Below are 27,936 nucleotides of genomic sequence, written 5' to 3' on the forward strand. Positions count from 1 at the left end.
TTGCTGTAATGTGTATGTATATAGTCCCATTTTTGGAGCACTCAAGTTCACTTTTTTTTATTACGAGACTATAAAATGAAATAACGGCATGAGGCTTCCTTAATACAATTTGGCATCACTTCTATTAAATAAATAGATTGGAAGAGATCGAGAATCAGACGAATCTAGAAATGGAACGAATGTGCTCCACGAACGCGGCGGAGGAAGGGAGCATTTTTTCTTTTCCTGACTCATTCGTAGAAGACCTTTGGGATGATGATGATGAACTTGAGGAAACAGATCAAGATCGCACTCTGACCACACTCACGCTCCACGAAACCGACACCACCCCCAATTCTTCAGCGGCGAGGAAAATAACCGACTTTTCCCACTCGGAAGAACGAAATAATGGTCACATTCGCTACTATCTGTTCCACAACGACACAACAACAAGTAGTACGGCCACAAGTCATAACAATACAAGTGTCAGAAATGGTCATAAGCCTCATGCTGGGTACATTGGTGGGCAGCTGGTTACTTTTAATGGTTACTTTCGACAAACGGCTGTATAGAAGATGGGGAAAGTTCGAATTTAACAACGCTTTAAATTCCCGGTACATCAACTTTTACGAGTGTTATGCTGCAGAGCTTCTTCATATTTATTTGTGGCTTCGGTTTATTCATATTCCAGAGAAATGTGAAAGCAGATGAGCTTATATATGTAAATATGTAGCTTGGGAGAGTGGCATGGCATTGTTTTTAGGGATTCTTTTTTAAATATAGCTACGGAATAAAGTTGAGATTAACGACACTGTGACCAGTGTCACACGAATTACGCGTTACAACATCAATGATGAAAATCACATTGTGACCCTTACTTGACCCTTGGAGCATTGTTTTGTCGAAACGGATAATAATATGTTTGTCAGGAAATGTTTTGGATGAATATTTACTACATCGATTTCTTTGCTCGTTTGTACGTGTACAAATATACATACCTACATAATATGTATACCGCAGTAGGCTATGAATGTTATGGCTGTAATAAGGATGAGTGAAATCCTGTCACAAAAACTTTATGACGGGTCACTCTGTCTGATTGCAAGGATGATAGCCAGCCAGCCAGCCAGCCTGTTAACTAAATATGCTTGATATTTTGACTTTCCTTGACAAGCGCAAACAATAGCAAAACAATTTGGTTCATTAAGTTTCGGGAAACGGAAAAGGGGAAAGCGAGCAGTTCCATTCTGCATAAATGCGAGTAGTCATTTGCCACATATATTATGGAGACACTGCGAACATGCACTTTGTTCAACTGTCCTCGTGAAAGGCATAATTGAATTGAACAATTGCAGCAAAATATCCGCTCACGTCAATTATGTACAACAATTTGTAAACGATAAAATTAATTGTAGGGTTGCCATTCATAGAATATCTTCTTTATTACTAGTATTTCATATGGGAAATTATGCAAATAATTATGCAAATACTCAGTCCACAAATACATATTCTACTGTTTACATGAATGACAAATGCTTGTTGTATGTATGCTTTGCATGAAGGTTCATTATGCATTCTTGACATTAGTATTTGAAGAATTTTATGTTATGATATATTCAATTAGAATTCCTAATTCCTAAGTTAGCGTGTTGTTGAATGTGTTTATGTTTGTGTGTACTACTTTGAAATGAAGGGTGCGAAGATATCTAGCTATAGTCTGTATGCAATCAATGCTTTATTTTACCAAATAATTTCTCGAGTGTTATAAATATTGTAATAATTTTATAAAATTTATTTTTGTAGTAAGAAGAAATTAATAAAATGTGTTCAACTCAAAAAAAGAGGGATTCAAAGTATTTAGTTTAAAAAGTTTAAGTTTGTAAACATAAGTTTGTCAACAAATCACATTGTGACATTGTGACGTTTATGTCACATGACACTACGTGACATTACGTCACATTGTGACGTAAGTTGCAGCAGTAGAAACACCGCAGTTGTTATCTTTCTGACTCATTAAAACATAACCATCATTGCCCCAGTAGGTCGACCAGGAGTTCTTTATCTAAAAAATAATATTTTAATCATATCGCCCCAAATTCGTAGATATGCAACTCGCTGCATTGAAAATCTTACCAGCCAGTAGTCCTGACCATTAATTGTCCCATATCTATTCATATATGTAAAAAATAATGAAAAATATGAAGATGATCTTTAATAAATCATTGCTGGTGTTAAATGAATGAGTCAATGTATTAAATTTCCCAAGATCGGAATTACCCAGTGAGTAAAACAGCATGGTCAAGATCGTCCACTCCATTCTCTGAAAAGTTAGTCACGTAAATGAACATTTTATTAAGTGATGAGAAGTTGAGAACTGGGTAAAGACTTACTGCATTGAGGATCGTAATATACTCCATTCGCATAAAATGACAAAGTTTTGTGCGAGGCGTCAATTCCAACGGATATCGGGCCATTCTTAAGCATTGAAAATTTGAGAGCATTGGAGTCTCCAGATGTCACATTCACGTATCCTAACAAATAAAAATGCTAATTTATAATCATGCTCAGGCTTTAGTAAAAATTTTAGAATTGTGCACTTTACCCGTAATCTTTGCTGCCATCGTGGAATTTTGAACATGACAATATGCATCCTACAAGGGCATCGTATTATCATCGCTTTTGGCGTATTTGTAGAAATTGACACAAAATAAATCAATAAATTTAACCACTACTCACAATCCCTAGGTATGGTCCATATGAATCTTCTGAAGGTACGCCCCCATGTTTCATGATCCATTGATAAGAGCGAAAATCTTCCCCTCCATCGCATCCATTGTTTCCAAATCCCCAAGAACAATCAACCAGGGCCTGATAAGTTCAAAATCAGCCAAATAATCCATCAAAAATTTGTATTTATATGCTTTACGGATGATTTGAAACGTGTCGTGTCTGAACTATAGGATGTCCAGTTTGTTTGTTTAAACTACGCTTGAACTGACCCAATTCTGAATCACGTACCTGTTGCGACAATCTCACGAGTGTTCCAGTTTTCAAGAAATTTGCTCCCTCAATAGTACCAATAGTACCTGTGGAAGGTAGTACAAGTGTGTGTAAGAGACCAGTTAGTAAACGGCAATAGCAAAGTACAGAAAAATGTCTTCGTACCGAAAGACCAGCAGGATCCGCACACACTTTGATCTGTTTCAAATTATGTTACAAAACCGTAAAAAATGCATTAATTCTCAGACTGAATGCATATGTGTAGCTTGATGAGATTTTCACCACCTTTCACCGGCGTAACAGCTCCGTACAGCCTCCAGTCAAAACTTGGAGGAAGATCCTTGGCATCACTTTTGTCATAGCTTGGAGAAGGTAAAGCACCATTTGATCCTTTTGTGGTAAGCCTGCCTCGGAGAACCTGAGAGACAGACAGTTATATATTCCCTACACATATCATGCATACTCGATGCATTGGAGCGAATAACGACGTACAAGGGAACCATAAGTGCTGTCCCATCTCGATTTCCTTTCGGATAGTCTTAATTGATAGATAATTTAGTGTAACTTAAAGTTTGTCATAGAACATACGGTGCAAAGTCAGGTTTTCGCGAAATATTTGGCGAGAGCGGCACCGAAACGTGCAATTTTTCCAATGCTTTTAACATCATTTTACAGCATTTGGAATGATGAAATGAAGTTTACAAATATAAATTATATACCCGACTATAATTTCATGTTGATCGCCAATATGCAAAAAACGATCCAAACACTTACCATTTTATTCAAATCGCGAAAATCTAGACAATTTTCTGAATTTGAATTTCGTCTTTTTTGGAATTTCGACATAATTTAAATTTCCAGCTTCTTTTATGCATTACAAAAAAGTTTTCAAAAACTATTTTTTCCTTACTGCAACACAATGGGCGAAAATTTTCAAAAATTGAAATTCACCATTTTTCATGGAAAAGTTAACACGACCAATGCTATTCTATTTAACGTATTCTTCAAAATTGTTGGCTATATTTATTTTTGCAGGTTGTAAAGAATTCTGGAAATTTGTAGCGTCAAATTTGTAGCGCATAAATATAGGGCGCCCTATATTTATGCCCTTCTATATAGACACCATAGTGGAATGACCCCATAGGGTCCCTCCCAGATGAAAATTTTTCGTTTTCCAAAAAGCTTAAAATCTCCAACGATGTATGGAAAAGTTATTTTGTTAAATAAGTTAAAAGCTGACGCTACAAATTTCCAGAATTCTTTACAACCTGCAAAAATAAATATAGCCAACAATTTTGAAGAATACGTTAAATAGAATAGCATTGGTCGTGTTAACTTTTCCATGAAAAATGGTGAATTTCAATTTTTGAAAATTTTCGCCCATTGTGTTGCAGTAAGGAAAAAATAGTTTTTGAAAACTTTTTTGTAATGCATAAAAGAAGCTGGAAATTTAAATTATGTCGAAATTCCAAAAAAGACGAAATTCAAATTCAGAAAATTGTCTAGATTTTCGCGATTTGAATAAAATGGTAAGTGTTTGGATCGTTTTTTGCATATTGGCGATCAACATGAAATTATAGTCGGGTATATAATTTATATTTGTAAACTTCATTTCATCATTCCAAATGCTGTAAAATGATGTTAAAAGCATTGGAAAAATTGCACGTTTCGGTGCCGCTCTCGCCAAATATTTCGCGAAAACCTGACTTTGCACCGTATGTTCTATGACAAACTTTAAGTTACACTAAATTATCTATCAATTAAGACTATCCGAAAGGAAATCGAGATGGGACAGCACTTATGGTTCCCTTGTTAGTTTCACAAAAGTGAGGTAAAAACCGTAATTTCTCTTACCCGAAGTTCGTCTTCAGTTCTATCCGCAAGATGATTAATTGCCAAACGGAAAGTGAGACCTTGTCTGTTTTTGCTGTGAATGAATCTGAAATTATTTCTGAAAACATTGAGCCGATGATGATGTTCTCGATCGTGCTTGTATTGTTTGTTGTGGGTATTGATGAATTCTTCAAAGTTGGTTTGGACATGACGATCCTCATTGTGGATGAATTCCTTCATTGGATTAAACGTTGCGATCGTTTTATGGTGAGACACGCCAGGACCAGGGAAGTCACCGCAGCTCAGACCTATAAATATCTATGTATCACCTTCATCGTCTGTGAATTCGCAGTATTTTAAATCTGTCAAACTTTTTAATAATAGCGACACGGAAACTGACTTTGCTTCCTGGAATCGTACATTACATTCCGCATCCGAATAATCTACGCTCTTTACGAAACATCAATCGCAACTACTAATTAAATTAATGCGGGCACTATGCAAAGACTCCGAGCACGCATTGACATCACGAACCTCTTCCGTCCGAATATAAATTCTTTGATCATCGCCACTCTCATTAATTGTAACGAGAATACGTACAAATTTATGTAGATTCACACTCGCACGAACAATAACGAGTACGAGAATTTATAGGAACTGATGAGAAAATATCACAAATGTAAAGGATGCTTTTATCACTATGAACGTGACGAATCAACATCTGAACAATTTAATTTCAACACTAAAATGACCCAAGTGGTTCCAAACTAAGCATTATTATGTGTCACACTAAGGCACTTGGATTTTGCTCAGGATTTCCCTTGGAAAAACTTTTTCTCCTAGCAATGCATGCAAAACCTAAGGTAAGACCAGCATAAGATTTTGATTAAGATCTTAACTATCTAATAAGCATAATTAAAATTAAAACTTTCAATATGAAAGTTTTACTAATCGTTTCTAATCAGAGAAGAGGAACATGAATTTGGTGAAACGATTTTGTGTGTTTTTCAATCAGATATTTACGAGATTCGAGCATCTGAATGGGCCAACTTTGAACTTGATTAGATGATTAGATGGTACGCACCCTTTGCAACACCTGTTCCATTGAACATGAGCGTTAAAATAAAACATGATTAATTTTGGAAGGGTGAGTAAGCCTGTTTGTAGCCAAGTAAAGTAATTAACTCTTGAAACAGCCATTGCGTACCGACATATGAATCTGCTTTGTATGCTATGTACAAATGCATGCACTTTCCGGTAGGAGTGAAAATGAGACAACTTCCAAAAACTTACTGGGTGGTACTTGAAAGACATCGTCAGTGGGTAATTCCGGAGAAAACCAATCATAGATTAAGTAGTAGTGGTCGTAATGGGATCCCAGTAACGTGTTGTAACCTAAATTTAGATTATAGGTTGTAACTTAAATGCTATTTTATTTCATCAGGTGAATTATAAAGAATTATAAATAGTTTATTCTGCTACAATTAATTAGTTTATAATTTTATAATACCTCGCATCTCATACTTGACGGGAGTACCAAGCGATATGTCAGGATCTAACGGGGAAGGCTAAATCAAAGAGCAAAACACGAATGTATTCATTACTTTTCAGATAAACATGTACGACAATGAACTTTACTACCACAAATATTTACTCGTAAAGCAAGGATATTAAACTGATGAAGCTCTTGGGACTGAGGGTCAGAAGAGCAAGACTTACCTCCACTTTCACCCAGTACGTATACTTGTTAACTTTCTGTCCTTTGGTCTCCACGAGGGCGTATTTCTTGCACTTTACGCTGTTTACAATCTCAGTCCCCACGAACTAAAACATTTCAAGAGGAGCAGTTGAGTAGTCACTCTTATTAACTTTGTGAGAGTTGCTTAACAATTTGGTAAATTACTTTCATAGGCAAAGATCCTTAAAATAGAGTCATAAAGCTGGATTTAATTAAAACGGAAGAGGGCAATAACAAGGCTTGTTACTGTACGTAACGTATAACTGATTTAAGTGCGCTATGCATGCATATGTTACATACATATATGGAGCAACATGCTTATTATGTATGTATACATGTATCCGTGCCGTTACGGATTACAGATATATATCTTATTCTAAATTTAACAATGGACACATGGAATTATTTACATTTGTACCATCGCAGTGATACATTAAAATATGTACGTCAATGCATTTACTTACTTAGGACCAGTGTAGCTAGTTTTACCAGGTTTAATCATAGAAAACAATGCAAGAATTATTAGTAAGTTCACCTGAAATTGTGACGTATCTGGGAGTACACTTTGGGCTGTAACTTTGGCATTTGCAGTTCCATTAACTTCGAAACAAGTCAACTTATTCGTATATTGCTCATTGGTCACGGGCACAACTTTTCGCATGACCCCATTTTCATTCAATTTCGAGAGTTGGAAAGTCTTAGAAACTCCTAAAAGGTCAAAATTACGTGTTTTCATGCTAAAATTGGCACTTAATCTGCATAATTAACCAAAATGAGTTAACTGGTAGAAATAATATAAATGCCACATGAATAATTTTATCACAAAACCTGCGAGAGATCAGATCGGACAACATAGAATTACGAAGACGCAACAAGGTGAAAGCAAAAATTCTACCTCCATAAAAGTCAATCCTGCTTCTACCCTTGTCATCCATCCATGCTGCAAACGGCTCTTCATTTGGGCATGTAATTAAACGCCGCAATAAATATATGGATTTTCCCCGATAAAATATGGAGTTTGACCCTAAATGATATTTACCCGAACATGATACTTTTTTTGCCCTATAATAATCTTTGGAATCCCATTAATAAAATTACTGGCCACATAATTAAAAGCAAGTATAAATACACATATCTAACTGTAATTAGAGTTCGCTGATCAAAAAATTATATTTCAACTCAAGTCACAAAACCATATCACATTGGCAGTTTGTTACAACATTATTTAACTGCACAGGAAGCTGAAGAAGTTATTGAAAGTGAAAATCAATTGGTATATAAAGGAAGTACCAGGCATTAGATGATTAAGTTTAAATAAGGTTATCCGTTGGATTATTTTGGTTAAATATGGATTGGAATTATCATCATACAAAATGCCAAATAAATCTAACAACTTTTATAAATCGGTATGAGTCACCCAGTAGGGTACCTCTGGTTAATTTATTTTGCAATTTGACCTATCTACATGCCAAATTTCAGCTCTTTACAACTATTTTGAAATTTTAGCACATAATCCTAAAAGACCCATATATCCCATAAGATTCTAAAAAACATAGTGAGTACCCTGAACTCAAACGACAGGTCGTAAGTGTCCCTTGTGAGACTATAATTCCCACACAAAAATTCCCTTGAATACGATATTAAATTCATAACTACATCAAGATTCCTAAACTTTTTAGCTTGTTTCCGTGGAGTGAATGTATTAGGATTTTGTAATGAGGTTGTCCAAGGATGGGCCGTCTTTTAAAAATTATTAAAAATTTTCGAGTTGGGGACAGGCACGCATTTTTTGGCGTTGTCACCCGTTGTTGGGTGAGTGAAAAATTATTTTTCTGTGGAGTTTTTCATTTTTAACTCAAATGCATATTATGTGGTATTGACCACTGCTGCCCCTGATACTTTTGTATATTTCTACACTTATTTGTGCACACATTTTTATGAAGATAGCGACCACAGCCAGGAGGATAATTCGAGTTCCAGATAAAAAAATGTTTATTTATCTAAAAAACCTACAGTGCAGACTCCATATAGCCCGAGTCAGGGACAGAGTCCCTGACTCCGTGAGTCCTAGCTGTTTCTAAATTTTTCTCCGAATTGACCGACATAATATTACCACTTTGAACTTCCACAGCTATATTTGCTATCAAGAAGTGGTTTTTAGCCTTCGTACCAAATTTCAGATGGAAAAAATTAAACTTAAAAAATGGTATGGGTTACCCTCCAGGGTCACTCTGGTTAAAATTCGCTCACTTTTAACTTCATATCCTTTCATGAGAAGCCATTAGGTATGACCTTGCCGGATTTAATGTTTTTAAAGTAATTTCTAAAAATCGGTATGGGTCACCCCATAGGGTCGCTCCTGATAAGAATTTTACCAATTCCACGTCATATTCTTCTATTAAGACCCATTAGCAACCTCTCTACCAAATTTCAGCTTTTTATGACGATTTTGAAAAATCAGTATGGGTCATCCCATAGGGTCCCTCAAGATGAAAATTTTTCAAACTTAAAGTCATTTTTATCTATTAGGAGCCATTAGCAACCTCTGTACCCAATTTTAGCCTTCTACGACAATTTTGAAATTTGGTGCATAATACCCCACCCACTCCGATGACCCCCACCGGTCAACCACTTGACCGATTTCGCCCATCTTCGAACTCGTTTCCTAACTTTGTCCAATATGCATATGGTAAAAATTTCAAGTCAATCGGTTCAGCCGTTTTGGCTCTATCGTGCCGGACAGACGGACGGACGGACATGACGGTTCCATAAGCCCTGACTCGGGCTAAAAAACTGACAAATTGTCATTCTAATGATTTTAAAAAATTATACCGTTAACGATTTAGGTTATTTTACCAGCATTTGTTTACCGACCTAATTATATACCGACTAAATATTTTCCGATCTAAATATTTACTGACCCAATAATTTATCGACGTAATGCAATAAATAGAAATAAAGATCAGAAATCATAATAAACATGGTGAAAGTCGATATCTAGCTTCAGCCGGGCCTGAAAAGTGCGTCGCAAGTAAAATTGTCCCATGTCGAAAGGGAACGATGTCGTCACGTAGAAATTTCGACCTGATGTCCATTCAGAATATGCAAAAATATCATGAGAAAAGTGTTCGTGGACTTTTTTCCTCTAATCTGGTCTTTTTGGATAGTGTGCACGGTAAATAATTAAGTCGGTTATCATTCAAGAAAATGCTGAACTTTTAGGTGCACCTTTAACGTATGAATCAATTGAGCACGTTTTTCGCAAAAAGATTAACGCTTTTTCTAATATGGCAGGTCGATTAAACTCCATTCCCAACCATATTGCGTATTATCTCTTGAAACATTCTTTAGCGATTCCACGATTAGTATACCTACTGAGGGCAGCCCCAATTTTTAAATCTCCTCACTTGCTAGAAGAGTTCGATTCTTTGCTCCATGATACTTTAGAACAGATTACAAACTGCCAAATTAATCCTCTATCTCTAGAAGAAATAGCTTTGCCGGTTAAATTAGGAGGTTTGGGAATTAAACAATCGAAAACTTTAGCAACTCCATGCTTCCTTGCATCTTCATTTGCCACTACAGATTTGGTTTCTTTAATTTTGCCCTCATATGTCACTGCTTTGTCCGATTCACTTGTGACCGAGGCGCAAGACTTGTGGAAGTCGATTAGTTGTGATGAACTACCTCGCAGTACAATTTCCTCTATTCAATCATCATGGGAAATCCCAATTTTTAATCAAGTATGTTCACGTATCCTGGATTCATCCACCACCCCAATTAATACCGCTAGGATTTTGGCATCTCGGTCAAAAGAGTCAGGTGCATGGTTGCAAGCTTTACCATCCAGGAATTTAGGCACACTTTTAGACGATAATTCCTTTAGGATTGCAATTGGTTTGAGGTTAGGTTTAAAATTGTGTTTCCCCCATAAATGTGTTTGTGGTACACAAATAGATGAACTAGGATTACATGGCCTTTCATGTAAAAAAAGTGCTGGCAGGCACTCTCGACATACACAATGTAACGACATAATAAAGAGAGCCTTAATTTCTGCAGACATACCAAGCATTAGGGAACCATTAGGGTGTTGTAGGACAGATGGAAAAAGACCGGATGGTCTAACACTAATACCTTACAAACAGGGACGCTCACTAATATGGGACTTTACATGTACAGACACTTTTGCCCCCTCTTATCTCTCTCACACACTTAGACATGCTGGCACAGCAGCAAAACTAGCCGAGACCAAAAAACACAAACTTTACTCTGAACTTGAAAAACAATATATCTTTGTTCCGGTGGCTGTCGAGACATCAGGAGTATGGGGGATGGAAGGGTTGAAGTTCATCCAAGATGTTGGGAGGAGGATGAAGGATGTCACTGGACCAATGTCAACAACATTTCTCATTCAACGGATCAGTTTGGCAGTTCAACGCGGGAATGCGGCATCAATCATGGGAGCTGTCCCCAGTCAACGAGGATTAGAAGAATTATTTTATATTTTAAATGATAGGTCGTTTTATTTACAAAAATCCTGTAAGGGGCCGAATGGTGATCTCGGACGCCTATCCGGATCAAGTAAAGGTTTTCCCAACCCACCAACATCGGGTTTTTCCTCTACTCCCCAAGCCAACTAAGTGTATTTCATACTTTATCAATGTTTATGTTAATAAATAATTTTCTATACATTAAGTCGGTAAATATTTAGTCGCTATATAATTAGGTCGGTAAAAAATTGGTCGGTAAATAATGCGTCGGTAAGTTGATGTCGGTAAAAAGGTGGACACCTCAATATCACATAATATGCATTTGAGTTAAAAATGAAAAACTCAACAGAAAAATAATTTTTCACTCACCCAACAACGGGTGACAACGCCAAAAAATGCGTGCCTGTCCCCAACTCGAAAATTTTAAATAATTTTTAAAAGACGGCCCATCCTTGGACAACCTCATTACATAATCCTAATACATTCACTCCACGGAAACAAACTAAAAAGTCTAGGAATCTTGTAACTACATCTTGTAGCAACCAATTAAATTTCCATGATTTTCTATAAAAGACCAATATTTATTTCAACCAGTTTCCAAGTTTTGAGTTTTTTGCCGAAAATTACGAAAAATTCACTTTTTACCATTGGTCGGTATAGGAAAAATTCCAAAATTTGCGAAGAAAAATATAGAAAAAACTCCTCGTTTCACCATCGAATTTTCCACAAAATGCCAGAGAAACACACGCATTTTGGAAAACTTTGAGAAATCTGGATTTTTTCAAATACGTGATACGACGTATACGACAAATGGTTAACCAGGTAATGTGATATGGTTTTGTGACTTGAGTGGAAATATAATTTTTTGATCAGCGAACTCTAATTACTGTTAGATATGTGTATTTATACTTGCTCTTAATTATGTGACCAGTCATTTTATGAATGGGATTCCAAAGATTATTATGGGGCAAAAAAAGTACTATTTTCGGGCAAATATCATTTAGGGCGAAACTCCATATTTTATCGGGGAAAATCCATATTTTTATGGGGTCGAAAATTATATCCCTTCAATTTCCGCGTAAGGAATAAACAGAGTTCCTTCCGTGCTGTAGGTTGAGCTTATTAAGGGAAATTCATTGGAGGCGACAGAGTTATCATGAATTCCAGCCATGGCTCCCCCTGTTACATCACAATTTATTTTAATTCTGAAATCGTTAATAAATGAAAATCTTTGACATGACGCAAGACTTTAAATGACGTAAGATTTCTCGTCATTTTGATTTGAACTTTAGCAATGTTATTTCCCTTCGGTGATCATTATAATTAAGATAAAAACATGTATATGCATATAAATACATGTAGTTCAGATGATAGTGTACATTGGGCAATGGAATTGGTACCAAAATATCATGCTATATGGGAATAAAAATCTCACCTGTTGAGCCCAAGAAGATCGCAAAAATCACTGCTAGACAAATCTGTCCCATAGTGACAGCACTGCAAATAAAGAAGTCTAAGAATCCTAACTTTGAAAATAGGCCACTTTATACTACAAAAAATGTTTGATGTTGAAATTATCGGTAATAATACTTGGGCAATAAGTTCTTCGTTTTGTGCTCAGTTTACTTTGGAAAACAAATTATTATCTCAACAACAAATGCTTCATATTACACATACTTATATCTCTCATATAAATATATGATATTACGCATGATGTAACTGGATGTCATGTGAGATGGGCATTGAGATTAAACTTTGAGATGCTTCATAGGAGCCTGTAATTGGATATTATCCAGCCTGAACTTTGACCTGGATCCAGAATTCCAACAACCCATCTCTTTTCTTCCCTGCGTCATCAATGTCATCATCTTATTTTTTACGCATTAACAATTACTCAAGATACATAAATAATATTCAGAATATTGAAATATCCATAATGTGAACATTTTCTCCTCTTGATCATTAATAGGAAATCCTTGCTTTTGGTTCCCCCCGTATGCATGGCACTAAATAGTTTAATTATACTAATTGAAGGTCTCATTCCCAAAATTTCTCAACTTTGATTAATAGAAATGTTCATCCTACGTTCATGCTACGTTGCACAATACATTTTTCGAAATGAGGCAGAAACTTTCTGACACAGATTTTACGACATCCTTGAACATTGGGATGAGATATTATTTGCAAATAAAAGTTAAAGTTGTATTACCTCAGATAAACTTCCCCACTTATCAGACCTGTTTTTGGCTTTGAGCAAGATTGAAGAGGAAAGTTTGACCGCTAATCTGATCCTCCGGTATATGTTTTCCTTTGTCTAATGCCCCCTTTATGAGTATTGGTTATCGATTGCACGATTTGGTTTTAGTTGGGTCTTCTTCGGACCGGACAACATCTGCTGGAACTGGAACTTGACTAATAAGGTACAAACATCTGCTGGAGATTTTACACCCCAGGGTTCATTCATCCTTGATCTCTGATGATGCTAAATAATGTACCTTCAAACGAATGTACTTATGCATGTATATCGCTAAGGATGCAGCATCACTGGAGCTAAATCAACATGCATGCATGGCAAGTATGTATCATCGTATATGTGCATGCAATATTTGTCATATGAGACTAAACATACTGATTTATAACCAAATTTTTCCATGTCAGTCTTGCATTTGTACATATAGTTATGAATACAATAAAAATGCATACATATGCATACCTTCATTAAAATTTGGATACGAGTCCTCCTGACGTGCAAATTTTGCAATATTCAAAATTAGTATATATAGATATATACCAAGAAATAAAATATCATGGCTCACAAACTAAATAAGTATCCACATGTATGTACGTTGTACGTTAGTAAGAATTTGGCATAATAATTGGTTATGCATAAGTGGAGAAGTGATGAGTCCTTATAGATGATATTGGAATATATATAAATATGTAGATACTCAAATACCTATAAATATCTATGCATACATACCCTCTCGTTCTAAGAAAATATTTGAGTGTATTAACTACAAAAATAAATACATACAATACGTATTTATGTATGTACGTACATTAAGGAGTAAGAAACATTTTGACTCAATTTATAAGAAATTGTGCGGTAGAGTTAAATTCCTATATGGTGTCAAGAGATACTTAAATCTGCAGGCCTTAAAAGCCATGGTTAATGCACACCTACACTCTTTGACTGATTACTGCCTTGACATTTGGGCCATACATAATGACACTAAACGTGACACCTTACAAGCAAAAATCGATAAATACCTATGTATTTATTTTTACTTGAGAGTTGCCAAGAAAACAAAAAAGAGTACTAGTATTTCCTTCTCGAGCATTCGCAACTCGGCTGAAATGACACAGATTCGTGACGATTGTAACTTTTTGACATTAAGTGAGAGACTGAAGTTTGTAACTCTTAAAAATGCTTATAAGAGATGGTCTCTAGGCAAGCTTTCTTTTTCCGACAGTAGAGTTTCCTCGAATTTATCCATGCCGAAGCTTGACCCTATTGTGCACAGGACTGAGTCCCGTAAGCGGGCCCTCACATATCGCACCTACAAATTATGGAATGCCCTCCCAAAAACCTGGACATTCAAAGACATGACTTACTCAACGTTTTGTGACTCTGTTAAAGATTATATTTTAAGTCTTCGTGAAACAGTGTAAAAGCAACTGTATGTATTATTTAGTTTATAGTTATAGAACATTGTATTAGTTAAATTTTATTTGAGATTGTCGCTGGGTGTCCAGGGCTGAAAACCAGTACTTGTGCTGACGCTCGTACGACACCATTAATAAAAACTTCAATCAATCAATCAACCAATCAATCAAAATGGGAACAACATTGACTTTATTTAATTCCGATAACCTTTTCTGCAATATAACATTTTCTATACGTGGACAACATTTCAAATCACTTTATTTCCTCTACAACAAGATTAAAACAAAGAAGGGAGGTGAAATATTTTGTAAGTTACACGCCTAGTTGCGCGATAGAGTTGGAAAAAGGTGAAAGTCTTTAGAATAAATTTCTTGAGTAAGGCAAGTTTTTGGATGGACAGAAAGCGATTAGAGTTTATGCTGCTGGTGATCAACTCGATGAAGGATCTATATTGTACGAAAATGAATCACATAATATTGCTTGTTTAGTGAATTGGAGTGAAATAACAGTACGCTGACAAACTCGTGCATAACGAACGATGATCTATGTAGCTATGCACAAAAGTTGTTGGTTGTTTGCCCCAAGAAGAGAAGCTTAGAAGCCGAGTCCAGTGATCTTTCTTGCATAAGACTTGCTATGGGCGACATAGTGGCTGTTGCTATTTCGGATATTTTGCAGCAGGATTGTATCTTTATTCACCCGACACGATTGGGTGCGTCGGCTGCGATCCATGTACGACTTAAGGGCTCGTTCTTCCCAAAAGAGCGGCTTCACCGTGTCGGCTCGTGCCCCCTGTGACCTTGAGTTGAGGTAATCAATCATTGGGCGGTAATAGTAGGAGCCATAGTCTGTCAAAGGAAATTAACCCGTTAATTGATGGGTGGAACTGCAGAATGACATATTTATTCTCTGTTTACCATAGTTGTATTCGTATAATGCACTTTTAGGTCTCGCCCAGTGACAAAATTGGGTTAGTGCTTTCTTCTTTGGGCCCTCTCCAGCAAAACTTTTCCCAGTATCAGTTTCAGCGTCTCCCATCGTTAACTATTAAATATCGAACCTGCAATTTAGGACATCAATGTAATTATACAACTCACCAGAGCATAGCATAAATATGGGATCTGTAAATTTAGATGGATAACTGCATAATAGAATATGCTCACACTTAAGAAATTGGACACATTGAATGTCCTATGATGCTTCAATTACTTATTTCGAGGCTACTACAGACTTACATCTCATCATAATGTTTGATGCATCACAATATTGCAAAATTATACTGTTCCACGAAATGAATTTAATTCTTGTTGTCATTAACTGATGATGCGAAGAATCATAAATCACTTTTCCGAGCGTTTAGTAGCGCATAAAATAAACATGGACTCTTGCCAAAAATTGTGCATTTGGTGAAGAAAGCCTCCGCCTAACCGAGAATACCTTCCATACATATTCTTCAACATCTAACAATTAATTTTCGTCCAATTAACACTTTCAAAATATTTAAAGAGTGCATTTGCCAAATCCATGCTCAACAGCACCCCAAAGCCCAGCCTAATCGGAGGCTGCTTATGTATGAAGTAACGATTATGAGCTTGAGAAACTCATTTGGCTAAAACAATGAAATCTTCATTACATCGTTCGTTGTTAATAAACGGAGCTCAGCCATGCAGCAGATTAGTGAGTCAAGGTGAGAGAGGTAAACCCACGCTGCGTGCATATTATGGAAAAAGTTTATATTTGTCTGATCTTTTGTTGCTGCTCATCAACCGAGAGGACACACGACATTGGGGAAAATTGTTTGCAATACTCACAGTTCTCATCCTCAGCAGTGTGTAGTATGGGGCTCAAAGACTATAATTAACCACACGACGCAACGTCAGAAGACAAAAAGAGACATTCTTCCACTCACGGTGATCTCAACCGGTATAAAAAAGTTACACACGACGACAGTTGTGAAGTGTGGCATATAGGAAACGAGATGATACCCTTTTACCTCGAAGCTATAATCTCGATGTCTGCGAATCAATCGAATAAAGTGCAAGAAACCAGAGTAAGAGACGATTATTATACCTCTTGCAAAACAATTACCGAAGAACGAACGAATCTTATGTTGCATGCGCCTGGATGGCTCGAGACAATTGTTATGCAATTAATGTACAAGCACAGAATAGTATTTATTGCTCGTAAGACTCGAGAGAAAGTTAGCATTACCAGGTTGAAATTTCAAAAAACCTCTTAACATTCAATAGTCCATTTTTAAAACACTTGACGGTTCCATGCAAAACAAAGTCATGTAGTTTTGCATATTATTCTGAGCATATGCTTCCTATTTTTTATAGATTTTTTGCTATAATCAGACCCAATTAATTGCCAGCATGAACGCTTCAGGTGCTAATTAAAGAACTGATCGAATTACCTGTGAGTTGAGTCCGAAACGGTTGCAACGGGTAGATCACTTTCACAATCACGAGTGGTAATTCACCAGCCAGGTGTGTATTTATACGTAAGCTGGGGGATGGAGATTGGTTGTGACCACGATAGAGTTGAGTTCACCACTAACCTTTAAAACTGAAAATCTCTGCTGCTATAGAAGAAATGGAAGGCAACTAAGTCAAATTCACACAGTTTTGGCCAATGTTCCAAAGTTCTAAATAATGACACTACGATACAACCACTAAATATAAGACTCCTCCTGAGCAGAGAACATAACGACACACACACAAAAAGATTATGGTGGTGATTTAAGAGATCATTTTTCATTCCACTCATCCAGCTCCACGAACAAAAATTTTTGAACAATAAGTGACGATTTGCTTTGTGTAGTAAATTTACATGTGCAACTAATACAAAATTTTGAACTACGCAATTTTCTATCCTTTTTAATAATAGAATCAATAACCATCAGTTAGATTATACAATTTAGAAAATAGTCAAAAGTTGTGCTTGCATTTAACAAAAGCATATGCACACATGTATTTATACGTACAAAATATTGTACGCTTTGCTCCACTTTCACCAGGCCAAGTATCCAATCATTTTCAGATTTTAATATCCTCAGTTATTAAGATCAAGCATCCCACAAGTACATACGTATATTTTGCTGAGATGTGAAAGTGGAGACGTGTAATCCAAGAATTCTTATACGGCATTAGTGCCCACTTGATTGTGGTTATTGCAAAAAATGCTGGAGAAAGATTTGGTAACCGAGCCTGCTTTACTTGAGCCTTCCTTCTTGAGCCAAGGGAAAAAATGGTTCTTCTCGCTCGTCTTTTTAGCTACTTTCTTCTGCTGCCTCAATAAACGGCGAAGTTTACCTACGAGACTTAGTCTGGATTCAAAGCCTCCAAGAACAAATGTCAGATTGAGGACATGATCAAGGCCGTATCATTCATATAACGGCCTCAAAAAACTCCAAAAGTTTCAGCAATACGTACGTACGTACATATGCTACTCCATAAACATTCCGCCTGGCCAGGCCAATCCAATCCATATTAATGTCCCAATTTTCAACGTCTTGCTATCCCACGCTCTTCTAGTATCAGAATTAGCAAAACTTGAGTTCTAACATTTACGATGCGAAAGCAATTTTCAATTTTCAAGGTTGAAAATATTTGGCCTACCGCCACGCGATAAAAGAGATGATGCGGACGGAAATGCATAACATTTACATGTCTGTCTACTGATTGAGATGGACGGTGGAATAATGTTATTAATGAGTAATACCAAAGGCTTTAGTTGAATCTGTGAAATTCAAAATAGTTGGTACGTTAGTAAATGCGATTTTAATGACAGTTACAAATTAAGTATAGACGGCTGCAAAAACTAGAACCAGAATTATCATTGGAAAAAGTAAATGCCGTCGTATTTAGTTGTAGGAAAAAACTTCTAGCCTTGTTGCATAAGAGAAAACATTGCCGTGATATTTAATCTCACTAAAGGGATTTAATAAAATGTGATCTTCTGAGGAAAAACCAGTGAAACGACATCAAAGTCTCTAGAAGGATGGTAGGCTCAAAGTGTGTAGTTTCGTAAGATTAGGGTGTCCCAACTTTGTAAAAAAAATCGCTTTTTTCGCTCACGATTTTTTCGCTCTTTTTGTAAACCGCACTGCGAATGCGATTCCGATCTTTTTTCCGCTTTTTCTGCTCAAAAATAAAATCTACTAGGGTCTCCCAAGTTTGTAAAAAAGATCTGAAAAAGCGAAAAGCTAAAAAATCTGAAATCCGCTTTTTTCGCTCAATACTTGACTGTCCCGATTTTTTATCGCTTGAATACTCAGGAGCAGAGAATGGCTGGTCAGGAAACTTTCGAGTTTCTTTTAAAATTTAAATTTGCTTCATGTTGGATATGATAAAACAACTATCTAAGATCATGTAAAACCAAAAATTACCAAAATGGGATGAAAATAGGATTTAGGTTTGAATGCGGTAGTTTTAGTGGTTTTTAGCGATTTTTTTACAAAGTTGGGACACCCTACTTTAAGATGATTTTTTCGCTCTTTTTACTACTTTGAGTGAAAAATCAGTCTCTCAGAGACATGTTTAAGGGGACATCGCCCGATTTTGATGCCCTATGGAATATATTGCAATAGCAGGTGAGTGTATGAAAAGTGAAGGAGGATTTTACTCCATGGCCCCACCTGCGCCCGCCACACCCCCTGAAAAAAAAGCGTTGCGACCACTAAAACTACCGCATTCAAACCTAAATCCTATTTTCATCCCATTTTGGTAATTTTTGGTTTTACATGATCTTAGATAGTTGTTTTATCATATCCAACATGAAGCAAATTTAAATTTTAAAAGAAACTCGAAAGTTTCCTGACCAGCCATTCTCTGCTCCTGAGTATTCAAGCGATAAAAAATCGGGACAGTCAAGTATTGAGCGAAAAAAGCGGATTTCAGATTTTTTAGCTTTTCGCTTTTTCAGATCTTTTTTACAAACTTGGGAGACCCTATTGTTAGTACTACTTGTTAAAGTAGAAACTTCTCTTATTCCGGAAACGAGGATTTTATTAAGCAAATGCAGAAAGGCTTATCCTAATTATTTGTAGAAACATTACGATTATTTCAAGTAGTTCTGTTTATTTTCTATCTGTACTGGCAGACATAATTCTACATACATAATTCCCACTTTGCTTGGTCGTCGTCGTATCGTATTAAATATGTAATATTTCCACTTTGTCTTGCTCATGTTTCTTCTTTTCCAATGTAAACATAAACAGTTGAGAAATTGTATGCATGTCGGTTGATATCATGCAACTTTCGAATCTTGTGAGACTAAAAATCTCTTAATCCAGAATTTTTAACCTCAAGAAAAGCAAGGAATGAATACTAAACCGGCATAATTCATTATGTATGCGTCAATTATTTTTGTACTTACATATAACCATACTTCTTCGAAATATATGGTGTTACAACTAAATGATCATATCCATGTCCTCTATATAGACAAAGATTAAGGATTAGGGATGTGTAATGCACGCAAGCATGGTTTTCGAGTGGTTAGGATCGATCATATGTACAGGAAAAGATGCGATTTGTTCGGATGCGGTTTTTTATTTAGGTCATCCTTCAATACAAATTTTGTAACTATCCAAAATTAAGTAGGATGGATTGTGCTGACAGGAATTCGATTTATTTTTTTGGCAGTGAACAATAACAGAGTTCAAGAATTATGAGTTTAAATGGTAGCCAAACAATCATAACTAATGCATCGGTTGGCTGGTTGGATTATCCATGAAAAATTTCAGCACCAACCTTGACGTGGAAGGTGATTTTTTGGTGCAAATCTTCTCCTTGTGGCACTTGGCACATCTACTGATTACCAGTGCAAACAATCCTCTCAATTTAATGGTTAACAGGGATGAGCCTGAGTATTGGTGGTCTATGGTGCTGAAGTTCACCCGGGTGTAGTACCGGTGAAAGGTACGATAAAATTTGCGATAACGATAATTGGATTTTTTGAATATCGGCAATCGTCCAAACCCATTTTCTGTCCCACTTACAACCATATCAAATAAGTATCCGAGATATACATGTACAGGATTATACCTACGAAGTTCATGGCATGAGTGCATGTACCAAATGCGTTTCCAAATCCAGAACTCCTTTTCAATCTGAAATTTTAGTGTGCATGAGTCTTCCATAATAATAAGTGTGTATTACACAAGTTATGTGTATGAATATTGACAAATATTAAATAACATGTAAAATTGCTTTTAAATTAATTAGACAATTTATATATGTCCGTATGTTTCGATCGTACTTTCACCCAGACACAAAATTAAGCCAGATAAGGCTGTATTTTTCAATTTATTCATAATAAGGAACATTTACAAGAATTATCAGGTTGTCTATTCATATTTCATGTGTAAACTTTTAGATAAATGTCAAAAGCACACATGTCTGAATTGAATACGACGTTAGACAAGTAAATGTCTCGAAATGGGAGGACATAATTAAGGGAAATAAGCAGCATAAAGATTGCAAATAAGAATTTACAGAAGAGTGCAAACAAAGAATCTTAATTAGATGATGATGATATAATTAAACTACAGAAAAATGTATTACTCCACGTCGTAAGTAGCTCTTACTGATCTTTTACTTATTTTTACTGTCCTTGAAGAAAGCTTTGAATTATCTTCGTCGTCTGCAAATGAAGACGCTGCGTTCGTAGCAGCTCGTCGTGACGCCAGGGAAGATCCGATTTGAATCTAAATTTTAAAATGACAAAATTAAAAAAGAATAAATAAGATTGCCACATTCTTATTAGCATATAATATGTGCCACATAGTAAAGTTTTTCATTTAAACAAATTTTCAGATGAGACTAAATGCATCAGTGAATGGATTTAATTTATGACGAGCATGTACATAACTTAACCCTCATAACTTAAAGGTTTTACAGAAAGAATAATATTGTTGATTCTTAATTTATTGTGTACCATTAAAAGTTATTTATGATAAGTATACCGCATTCGTAGCATATTTACATACCTCTGGATAATCATCATCCAGTTGAGCAAGTCTTTGTCGTGCTCGTTCTCCAATCGCCGCTACCCGTGAACGGATTGCAGCAGTGTCGTCATCGTCATCCGTGAACCCAAAGCTGTTTGCAACCTGTTCTCGTCTATTCAATTGCTCTTCTTTGCGTGCCTGGAGACGAGCTCGGAAACGTGACACTGACGATTCCGAACTCATGTCATCCATCATTTCATCCGCCTGTTTTCTTGCAGCCTCCAGCTTTGCGCTGATTCTACTTTTGAAAGGATCCTCTGACACCATATCAGCCCCCGCAGACTGCGAAGCGAATCCAACCATCCTTCTCCTCGTGGAGGCGGATGACGATTGCTCCATCGCATCAGACGAGGATTGCAGTTTGGCCGAAGATAACAGGGTCGAGGTCAATGCCAGAGGTTGTGAGAGTTTTCCCTCTTGAACGCCAACCGAGTCCAACAACCGGTCGCCCACAACCAGACGTGGCGTCGAAGGTGCCCTGAGCGAGTTCAAGTCTGACAACAGTTGCTGTCGTCGACTGCTTGAAGCCCCAAGATCATCCATGGAGCCAAACTTTGACATTCCAAGAATATTGCCTTCTCCAGAAACATCTCCTCCATATCCTCGGCGCAGATTTGGACCGTTGTAATTACCATAAATCGGATCTTCTGCAAATCTTTCTGCAAAAATGATACCATTTGAAATTAACGCTAAATGTATTACATGAGTCAAATATCAATTAGCAAATGGTAAAAAGCGTTACCTGCAAAAGTCTTGGCCGTAGGTGGCGATTTCGCTCGGCCTTTCCTGGTTTCTAAGTAATCGAGCTGAGGCTTGTAATAGTGTTCCCCCAGTCTAAAGTTTTCATTATTATTTTTTATTACAATGAGACATGTATTGCATATTATTCAGCAATAATAAAATTATGCATTAAATAACAAAAAGTCAGCTTACTTATAATTGTAGTCGTAGGTTTTGGTTGCTGGCCTTCTCCACTTTGACATTTTGAAATTATTTTATTTTACTTTTTACACGATGGACGGACCTGTATGCAAAAAAAATCATTTTATATAAAATTTGATAACGTCATTGTTCGCTTGTTTGTTCTTTTTATTATGTCTTGTGAGTAGAAACTTTATGTAATGCCACGTTATGGTAATTGACCTCGATAAAATTCCAATCAACTTTTATGCAATCGCAATTCTGCTGTTTAAATTGGATCCAAAAGCATTACACCTTTGGTGACTCTTAAATTACCGTCGCTTCCTGTTTCAATGCACGGAGATGCATAATGTAGAAAAGTTTCTATTTCCAGCCCATTTCACATGCAAGCCGCCCGAAGCCACGACACTTTAACCAATTCGTTTCCAACCTTAATCCTAAAAAGGATTTCATTCTTTCTGGTTGCATTGCCGTGTGCATTTCACGTTTGCGATTGATGAAGTCAAAACATTTTGCTTTTTGAAGGCCCACTTTCATCTATTCCTTTAATAAATTAAGTTAATCTAGCAGCACTAACTGGAAATGGAGACAGCTGCTTTCGCACACAGAATATATAGGATTGGGTCGGATAAGGAAGGAAGGCAGGAATGGTGCGGGGATGACGAGAAGGAGATAAATGTGCCTCCTAGGACGACGGAAAGGTTCGCATCATCCAAGCATGACGAGGAGAGTTCAAATCATGCCAAGACTCTAAAAATTTCACTATGCAAGTGCGAAAATAAGCAACGACTTCTTCTTGACTTTGTCTCATCCCATGAATGTAAACCAACAAAAAAAAACGTAGTCTGCTCCCTATCCGAAAATCGGGTATCTCCTTCTTATCCAGCGCCAGCCAGGCCACTCTCCGCATTCGAGCACCCACCAACTAACTATGTAAATCGTGCAATGGTCCTTATTAGACTCTCGGTCCTCGCCCTCACCCGTTTGCAGGGAAATCATCGTAAAAATGTTGGGCGACAGAGCAGACACTCGATGCAAGATGATTTCAGATTAGTTCATTTTCAGAAGAAGCACCCAACCCGTGTCTGCAATGGTATGCATGCGATAATGTAGATACGTATTACGTACCTGCCAATACGTTGTCAATGATTCATTTCAACAACCCTTTGGTTCAAGTCCGGCAGAACTGCCAACATCTTTGTATTTATTATCGTATGCATATAGTATGTATTGAAACATCGTTATTTTTTAGCTGATAAGATCTTGCAACTTGCAAGGCCGTAGGTTGTATGTACCTGCGCATATTGCTAATAAGACAACCGGCTAATGGGCACAAAGCAAGAAAACACAATCTATGAGAAAGGATGGGATACAATGTGAAAACAAATATCCGAGAGACGACGGCAACACGCGGTTCTATGCAACGTCTGTATGAGTAAGATATCCATCTTATGTACAATACCTATTCTTAAAGAAAAGAACTATCCTAAAAACGACCGGCAATTAAGTCGGTTCGTTAACTTTTGTTGAAACATCTCCAATAGATGTGACCTATTGACTGATTTGGTTTTTACTGATCTCTAGCAGCCAATTTCCGGGGAGAGAGATTCCTGCATATATGCATCCCCAATGTGTACATGTGCTTGAAACTCTGCTTTATTGAAAGTCCACATATTAGCACTATTTTCTTTGGTGAATTTGGAAACTTCATGGAAATTCACTCCCATGAGATCAATACTTGCAGAAATTTGAACGACATATCGTCGTTGAAAATGCAAAAGGGCCAGCCGGATTTGTTGGCCGTTGCATTTCCTATGCCTTCAACATGGACAGTAACACGGGAGAGATGCAAAGGACAAAAGCTCCGGTGGGGCCTTTTGCATCTTCAACGACGATAAGCATAATCCTCATAGCATCCAAATCCTTTCCTCAGGATATATATTCGGTCAAGTGTAAAATCCATGGCCTGGTAAATAAAGGTAATAAATGTTGCCTTGAAGGAAGACAAGTAAATTATGCAAGAGGAAATGTGTATTCTGAAAATCATTTGGCCAGCGAGTTCGATTAATCTCTTTGACTTTTCTGTTTTGTGCATAACAAAAGTAAATAGAATTAAATCAAATTCACAGGATAGCACTGTCAATTTACAACCTCTCGCACAAAGTAAATGTGTCATATTCAAGGTTCAGCTCCCAGTAATCCAAGACATTAAAGGGAGGAAAAGCAATTTAAAACATTACACGAGAAATACATTGACGCAAATCCAAAGGTGAAAGCAGTTGGAAACACAAGCCCATGATACAGAAATATGTACAAACGGAGGAGTGGAATACAAACATGGCTGCATAATACATTCGTCCCCCTCACTGTGACACTCATGAATGAAATGCAGTTCAATTTAAATTAAACAAAGAAGGAAAGAAAATAGCGTACCTTATCTCAAACACAACATTAAATTACACTACCAACAGTGAATCTCGTTCAGACCAAATTACACGAAACCAAGTTACGAAAAAACGTCCACGTCTACCTATTTATCCACTATCACCGTTCAGCAAAAAGCGAAAAAAACTATTTACTTATATTCCTTATAATTCGAGAAAAAGCTCGCCAAGCTTATCACCTGGCGTTGAAAAAAATCTGAACTATGATTTGAATAAGTATTTGAATTCACGTAGAAATGAAATGAAGGGGTTTTAATTTTCTTCTTCGTGTTTAATTTTCGAGACGGCGAAAACGCTGGTGAATGGAATTGAGGAACTTGACGAGAGTTCAAGTCAAAGAAAAGATTAAAGATTTTAAGACTGTTTAGAAAAACGGGAAAGTGTGTCGACTCTGCTTATCTTCACATTTACTCGCATAGATAGTCGCATGCCCTCGGTTCAAATCCGGGTTTCGGGGGACGGATATGGATGGGAGGATTATCAGTCGTATCGTAATCGTATATAAATATATACTATGCAATGCATACATATATTGCTTTGCAGAATAAACCCATAAGCTAGAAATTTACTACAGACTATTTCACATGTTCATACAGAATCACTTTTTGCATAATTTTCACAACCTCTTAATTAATAGTTAATTTAGCAATTACAAATATTACAAGTTTATCATAAGTTCCATTTTATTTGCCATCGCCTGTAAAATAATACATTGCTCTATTCCATTTTTTGAATTCTTTTACAACAACGAATCTCTTATAACGTACATGTGCAGCTAGCTCCTTGCTGATTAGAGTAGACAGAAGCTATTTTGGTTATGATGCCTATATGTAGAGCAAGTACATGCATGATTCGGAATGAAATAAGTGTATTTTGCTGCCAGGATAAAGGTTTGAATTGCCCATGCATACGTACATATGCTACAAAATTTCAATGTACGACAACATTCGTTATAAGCAAATTTTCTTTTCCAGAGTGAGTGCGAGTGATTTTGCAATCTCGTATTTGAGTTGCATGTATGGGTGTAGTAAATATATGCAATTCTTATTCGTACAAGTAAGCAAGTAACCGTTTTCTGATACTACAAACTTTTAGTTATGCTCATCCTCAGTCTGAGACCGTATATTATTTGGTGCTTTCCACTCCTCTTGTTATGCCCGATGGCATCTTCATGACCATTTATTTATACCAGAAGAGAAGCAATATAGTGTTAACAGTTGCATAAAAGAAATGCATAAGCTTTGACTGTTTGAATGTGGATTTCAATGTACAGTGCTTATTATTGCTTGTTGTTGTTTCCTTCCAAACTTATGGCCGCAAATACACTCTCAGCTTACATTGACATCTCATAAATATTTTAGTCATCTACATATTCCACAAATTCACAAACCAATCCAATAAAATAGAAGCATAAGAAACCTTTCGCCTAACTGCTTGTTATGATTTTAGTCCCATAATCACATTATGTCGGGTGTTTCTCTGGTTCATGTCAATCGTATATGGCTGCTTTTATTTGGCTTGATTTCTTCGTTTTTCGAATCCTGCAATTTATATTTATGAGTGCATAACGGGCGAAGGTAGCGTGCCAAAATGTTGTCAAAAGTAATATTTCATGTATGCACATACATATTTTTTGCATATCATAGCATACAGTACGTATGCAGTTGACAGTTGGATAATTTCAAGTGATCATTGAATAAATTTCGATAAAGTTTTAAAATTGAATGGAATTGTGTAAACTATTTTGCATGTTTGCAAATCCACTTTCAAGTATCTTGAACCTTATGTAATTGATTGAATAACATATTATTGGGATAAAGTTTACTCCATTACATTTCTGTATTTACATATCTACTTGCCTGGGCTGAACCGTTATGCAATCACACCTTTCCCTAATACTCTAAAAATAAAGCCTTGTTGTCGGACTCGGAATTATCAGACCCGATGTTTCGAATGGACCAAGACCAGTGCAATGATTGCAAATTTGTAAATTTCATGGCAAGGTTCATGCACTGTACTGAGGGAATAAAATTACCATGTAATCAATCAATATACAATCCAATTTTCCGACAGGAAAGCGATAATTTAATCTGTTCCTGTTTGAATATTTTCTTGGCACGATTTATGTGGAAGATGGATATTATGGAAGATGGAAGATATTATGGATTTATGTGTGAAGAAATAAAATAAAAATCTCATCTACATGAACAACCAGATGTGCTCATACAATGGACAGGGTAGTAGCCAAACTGGGTGAATGAGAACATGCGAGGCTAAATAAATATACACTGTTATGCAAAAACACACAAAGGAGAGGACACTATTGTCTATGATGATGATGCTGCTGGCGAAAGTGACCATGACCATTATATTTTAATGTGATAATGGCGGATGATGAGTGAGTGTTGAGTTGCGGCAGCTTTAGTGCTGTTAAGGGGGAGAAAGTTCCGCTGTCATCCAACGATTACGGAGTACGACTGTATATGACCCGGATGCCTCCATTATGTCATTTATTAACTGCAATTTCAGGCAGAAACCTCCATTAGCATAACATAAAGGAAAAGTAGTGTAAAAACTGGGCTAATGGACCGTCGCAATCTCGACTAACCTCCTCAACGCCTCACATTCTTCTTCTAAGCATTATTGGGTGAAAAATGTGCCATTCTGTTCCAACTGAGTGATCTGCTAACTGGTATCATTTTTTCTTAACTAACTCTTGCTGAATATGACCACCCACACATTTCGTCATTTCGTCATTTCGTATACCCTGTCAATACGAAGTACGACTAGTACGGTTTTTTGTGAATTGTTTGTTCGCTGGTAAATTTCGATTTATTTCGCTCCTTGCT

The 27,936-nt window shown here is 36.6% G+C and overlaps 4 protein-coding genes across 8 annotated transcripts in view; 1 reads left to right on the forward strand and 3 right to left on the reverse strand.

The window, feature by feature from the left end:
* LOC118432982 overlaps nt 1-1,807 on the forward strand; it is an 18,103-nt gene extending 16,296 nt beyond the window's left edge. For both annotated transcript variants that reach the window (XM_035847460.1, XM_035850629.1), the window contains one exon: nt 137-1,807. In XM_035847460.1, the coding sequence (XP_035703353.1) occupies nt 137-551 (415 nt within the window). In that variant the 3' untranslated portion in view covers nt 552-1,807. The remainder of the gene's footprint in view (nt 1-136) is intronic.
* LOC110848807 (digestive cysteine proteinase 1) lies at nt 1,696-13,463 on the reverse strand. 3 transcript variants are annotated; one of them, XM_022096133.2, is made up of 18 exons: nt 13,250-13,463; nt 12,476-12,537; nt 12,106-12,219; nt 7,446-7,502; nt 7,086-7,258; nt 6,532-6,636; nt 6,323-6,380; nt 6,106-6,207; nt 4,834-5,120; nt 3,265-3,397; nt 3,145-3,177; nt 2,998-3,065; nt 2,716-2,847; nt 2,582-2,630; nt 2,370-2,510; nt 2,257-2,299; nt 2,113-2,146; nt 1,696-2,041 (listed from the first exon to the last, which is right to left on the reverse strand). In XM_022096133.2, exons 2-18 carry the CDS (start codon nt 12,525-12,527, stop codon nt 1,934-1,936), a joined length of 1,689 nt encoding a protein of 562 aa, XP_021951825.1. In that variant the 5' UTR covers nt 12,528-12,537; nt 13,250-13,463; the 3' UTR covers nt 1,696-1,933. The 3 variants fall into 3 exon arrangements, with proteins under 3 accessions (XP_021951825.1, XP_035715086.1, XP_035701921.1); XM_035859193.1 differs by lacking the exons at nt 12,476-12,537; nt 13,250-13,463 and having other exon boundaries at nt 7,446-7,516; nt 12,081-12,214; XM_035846028.1 differs by lacking the exons at nt 7,086-7,258; nt 12,106-12,219; nt 12,476-12,537; nt 13,250-13,463 and having other exon boundaries at nt 7,446-7,605.
* Nucleotides 13,464-14,869: 1,406 nt separating this feature from the next.
* Nucleotides 14,870-17,287, reverse strand: LOC110859589 (paramyosin, short form). Its single transcript, XM_022108553.2, has 3 exons — nt 17,124-17,287; nt 15,625-15,767; nt 14,870-15,555 (listed from the first exon to the last, which is right to left on the reverse strand). The coding sequence occupies exons 2-3, from the start codon at nt 15,743-15,745 to the stop codon at nt 15,302-15,304; spliced, it is 375 nt and encodes a 124-aa protein (XP_021964245.1). The 5' UTR covers nt 15,746-15,767; nt 17,124-17,287; the 3' UTR covers nt 14,870-15,301.
* Nucleotides 17,288-20,989: 3,702 nt separating this feature from the next.
* On the reverse strand, nt 20,990-25,461 carry LOC110855524. Of its 2 annotated transcripts, none has more exons than XM_022103931.2 (5): nt 25,077-25,461; nt 22,656-22,746; nt 22,465-22,556; nt 21,702-22,381; nt 20,990-21,419 (listed from the first exon to the last, which is right to left on the reverse strand). In XM_022103931.2, exons 2-5 carry the CDS (start codon nt 22,703-22,705, stop codon nt 21,273-21,275), a joined length of 969 nt encoding a protein of 322 aa, XP_021959623.1. In that variant the 5' UTR covers nt 22,706-22,746; nt 25,077-25,461; the 3' UTR covers nt 20,990-21,272. The 2 variants fall into 2 exon arrangements, with proteins under 2 accessions (XP_021959623.1, XP_021959631.1); XM_022103939.2 differs by lacking the exon at nt 25,077-25,461 and adding an exon at nt 22,959-23,312.
* Nucleotides 25,462-27,936: the final 2,475 nt, after the last annotated feature.

The sequence above is a fragment of the Folsomia candida genome, unplaced genomic scaffold, assembly GCF_002217175.1.
Source record: "Folsomia candida strain VU population unplaced genomic scaffold, ASM221717v1 Fcan01_Sc001, whole genome shotgun sequence".
NCBI classification, from domain to species: Eukaryota; Metazoa; Arthropoda; class Collembola; order Entomobryomorpha; family Isotomidae; genus Folsomia; species Folsomia candida.

Coding starts and splice junctions, on each gene's coding strand:
- LOC110848807 (XM_022096133.2), bottom strand. CDS start 12,527: ATGGGACAGATTTGTCTAGCAGTGATTTTTGCGATCTTCTTGGGCTCA. Junction 7,259..7,445: donor CAGGATTGACTTTTATGGAG/GTAGAATTTTTG, acceptor TTGACCTTTTAG/GAGTTTCTAAGACTTTCCAA. Junction 6,637..7,085: donor CAGATACGTCACAATTTCAG/GTGAACTTACTA, acceptor GAAATGTTTTAG/TTCGTGGGGACTGAGATTGT.
- LOC110859589 (XM_022108553.2), bottom strand. CDS start 15,745: ATGGGAGACGCTGAAACTGATACTGGGAAAAGTTTTGCTGGAGAGGGC. Junction 15,556..15,624: donor ATTATACGAATACAACTATG/GTAAACAGAGAA, acceptor TTCCTTTGACAG/ACTATGGCTCCTACTATTAC.
- LOC110855524 (XM_022103931.2), bottom strand. CDS start 22,705: ATGTCAAAGTGGAGAAGGCCAGCAACCAAAACCTACGACTACAATTAT. Junction 22,557..22,655: donor ACCTACGACTACAATTATAA/GTAAGCTGACTT, acceptor TGAAAACTTTAG/ACTGGGGGAACACTATTACA. Junction 22,382..22,464: donor TACGGCCAAGACTTTTGCAG/GTAACGCTTTTT, acceptor TCATTTTTGCAG/AAAGATTTGCAGAAGATCCG.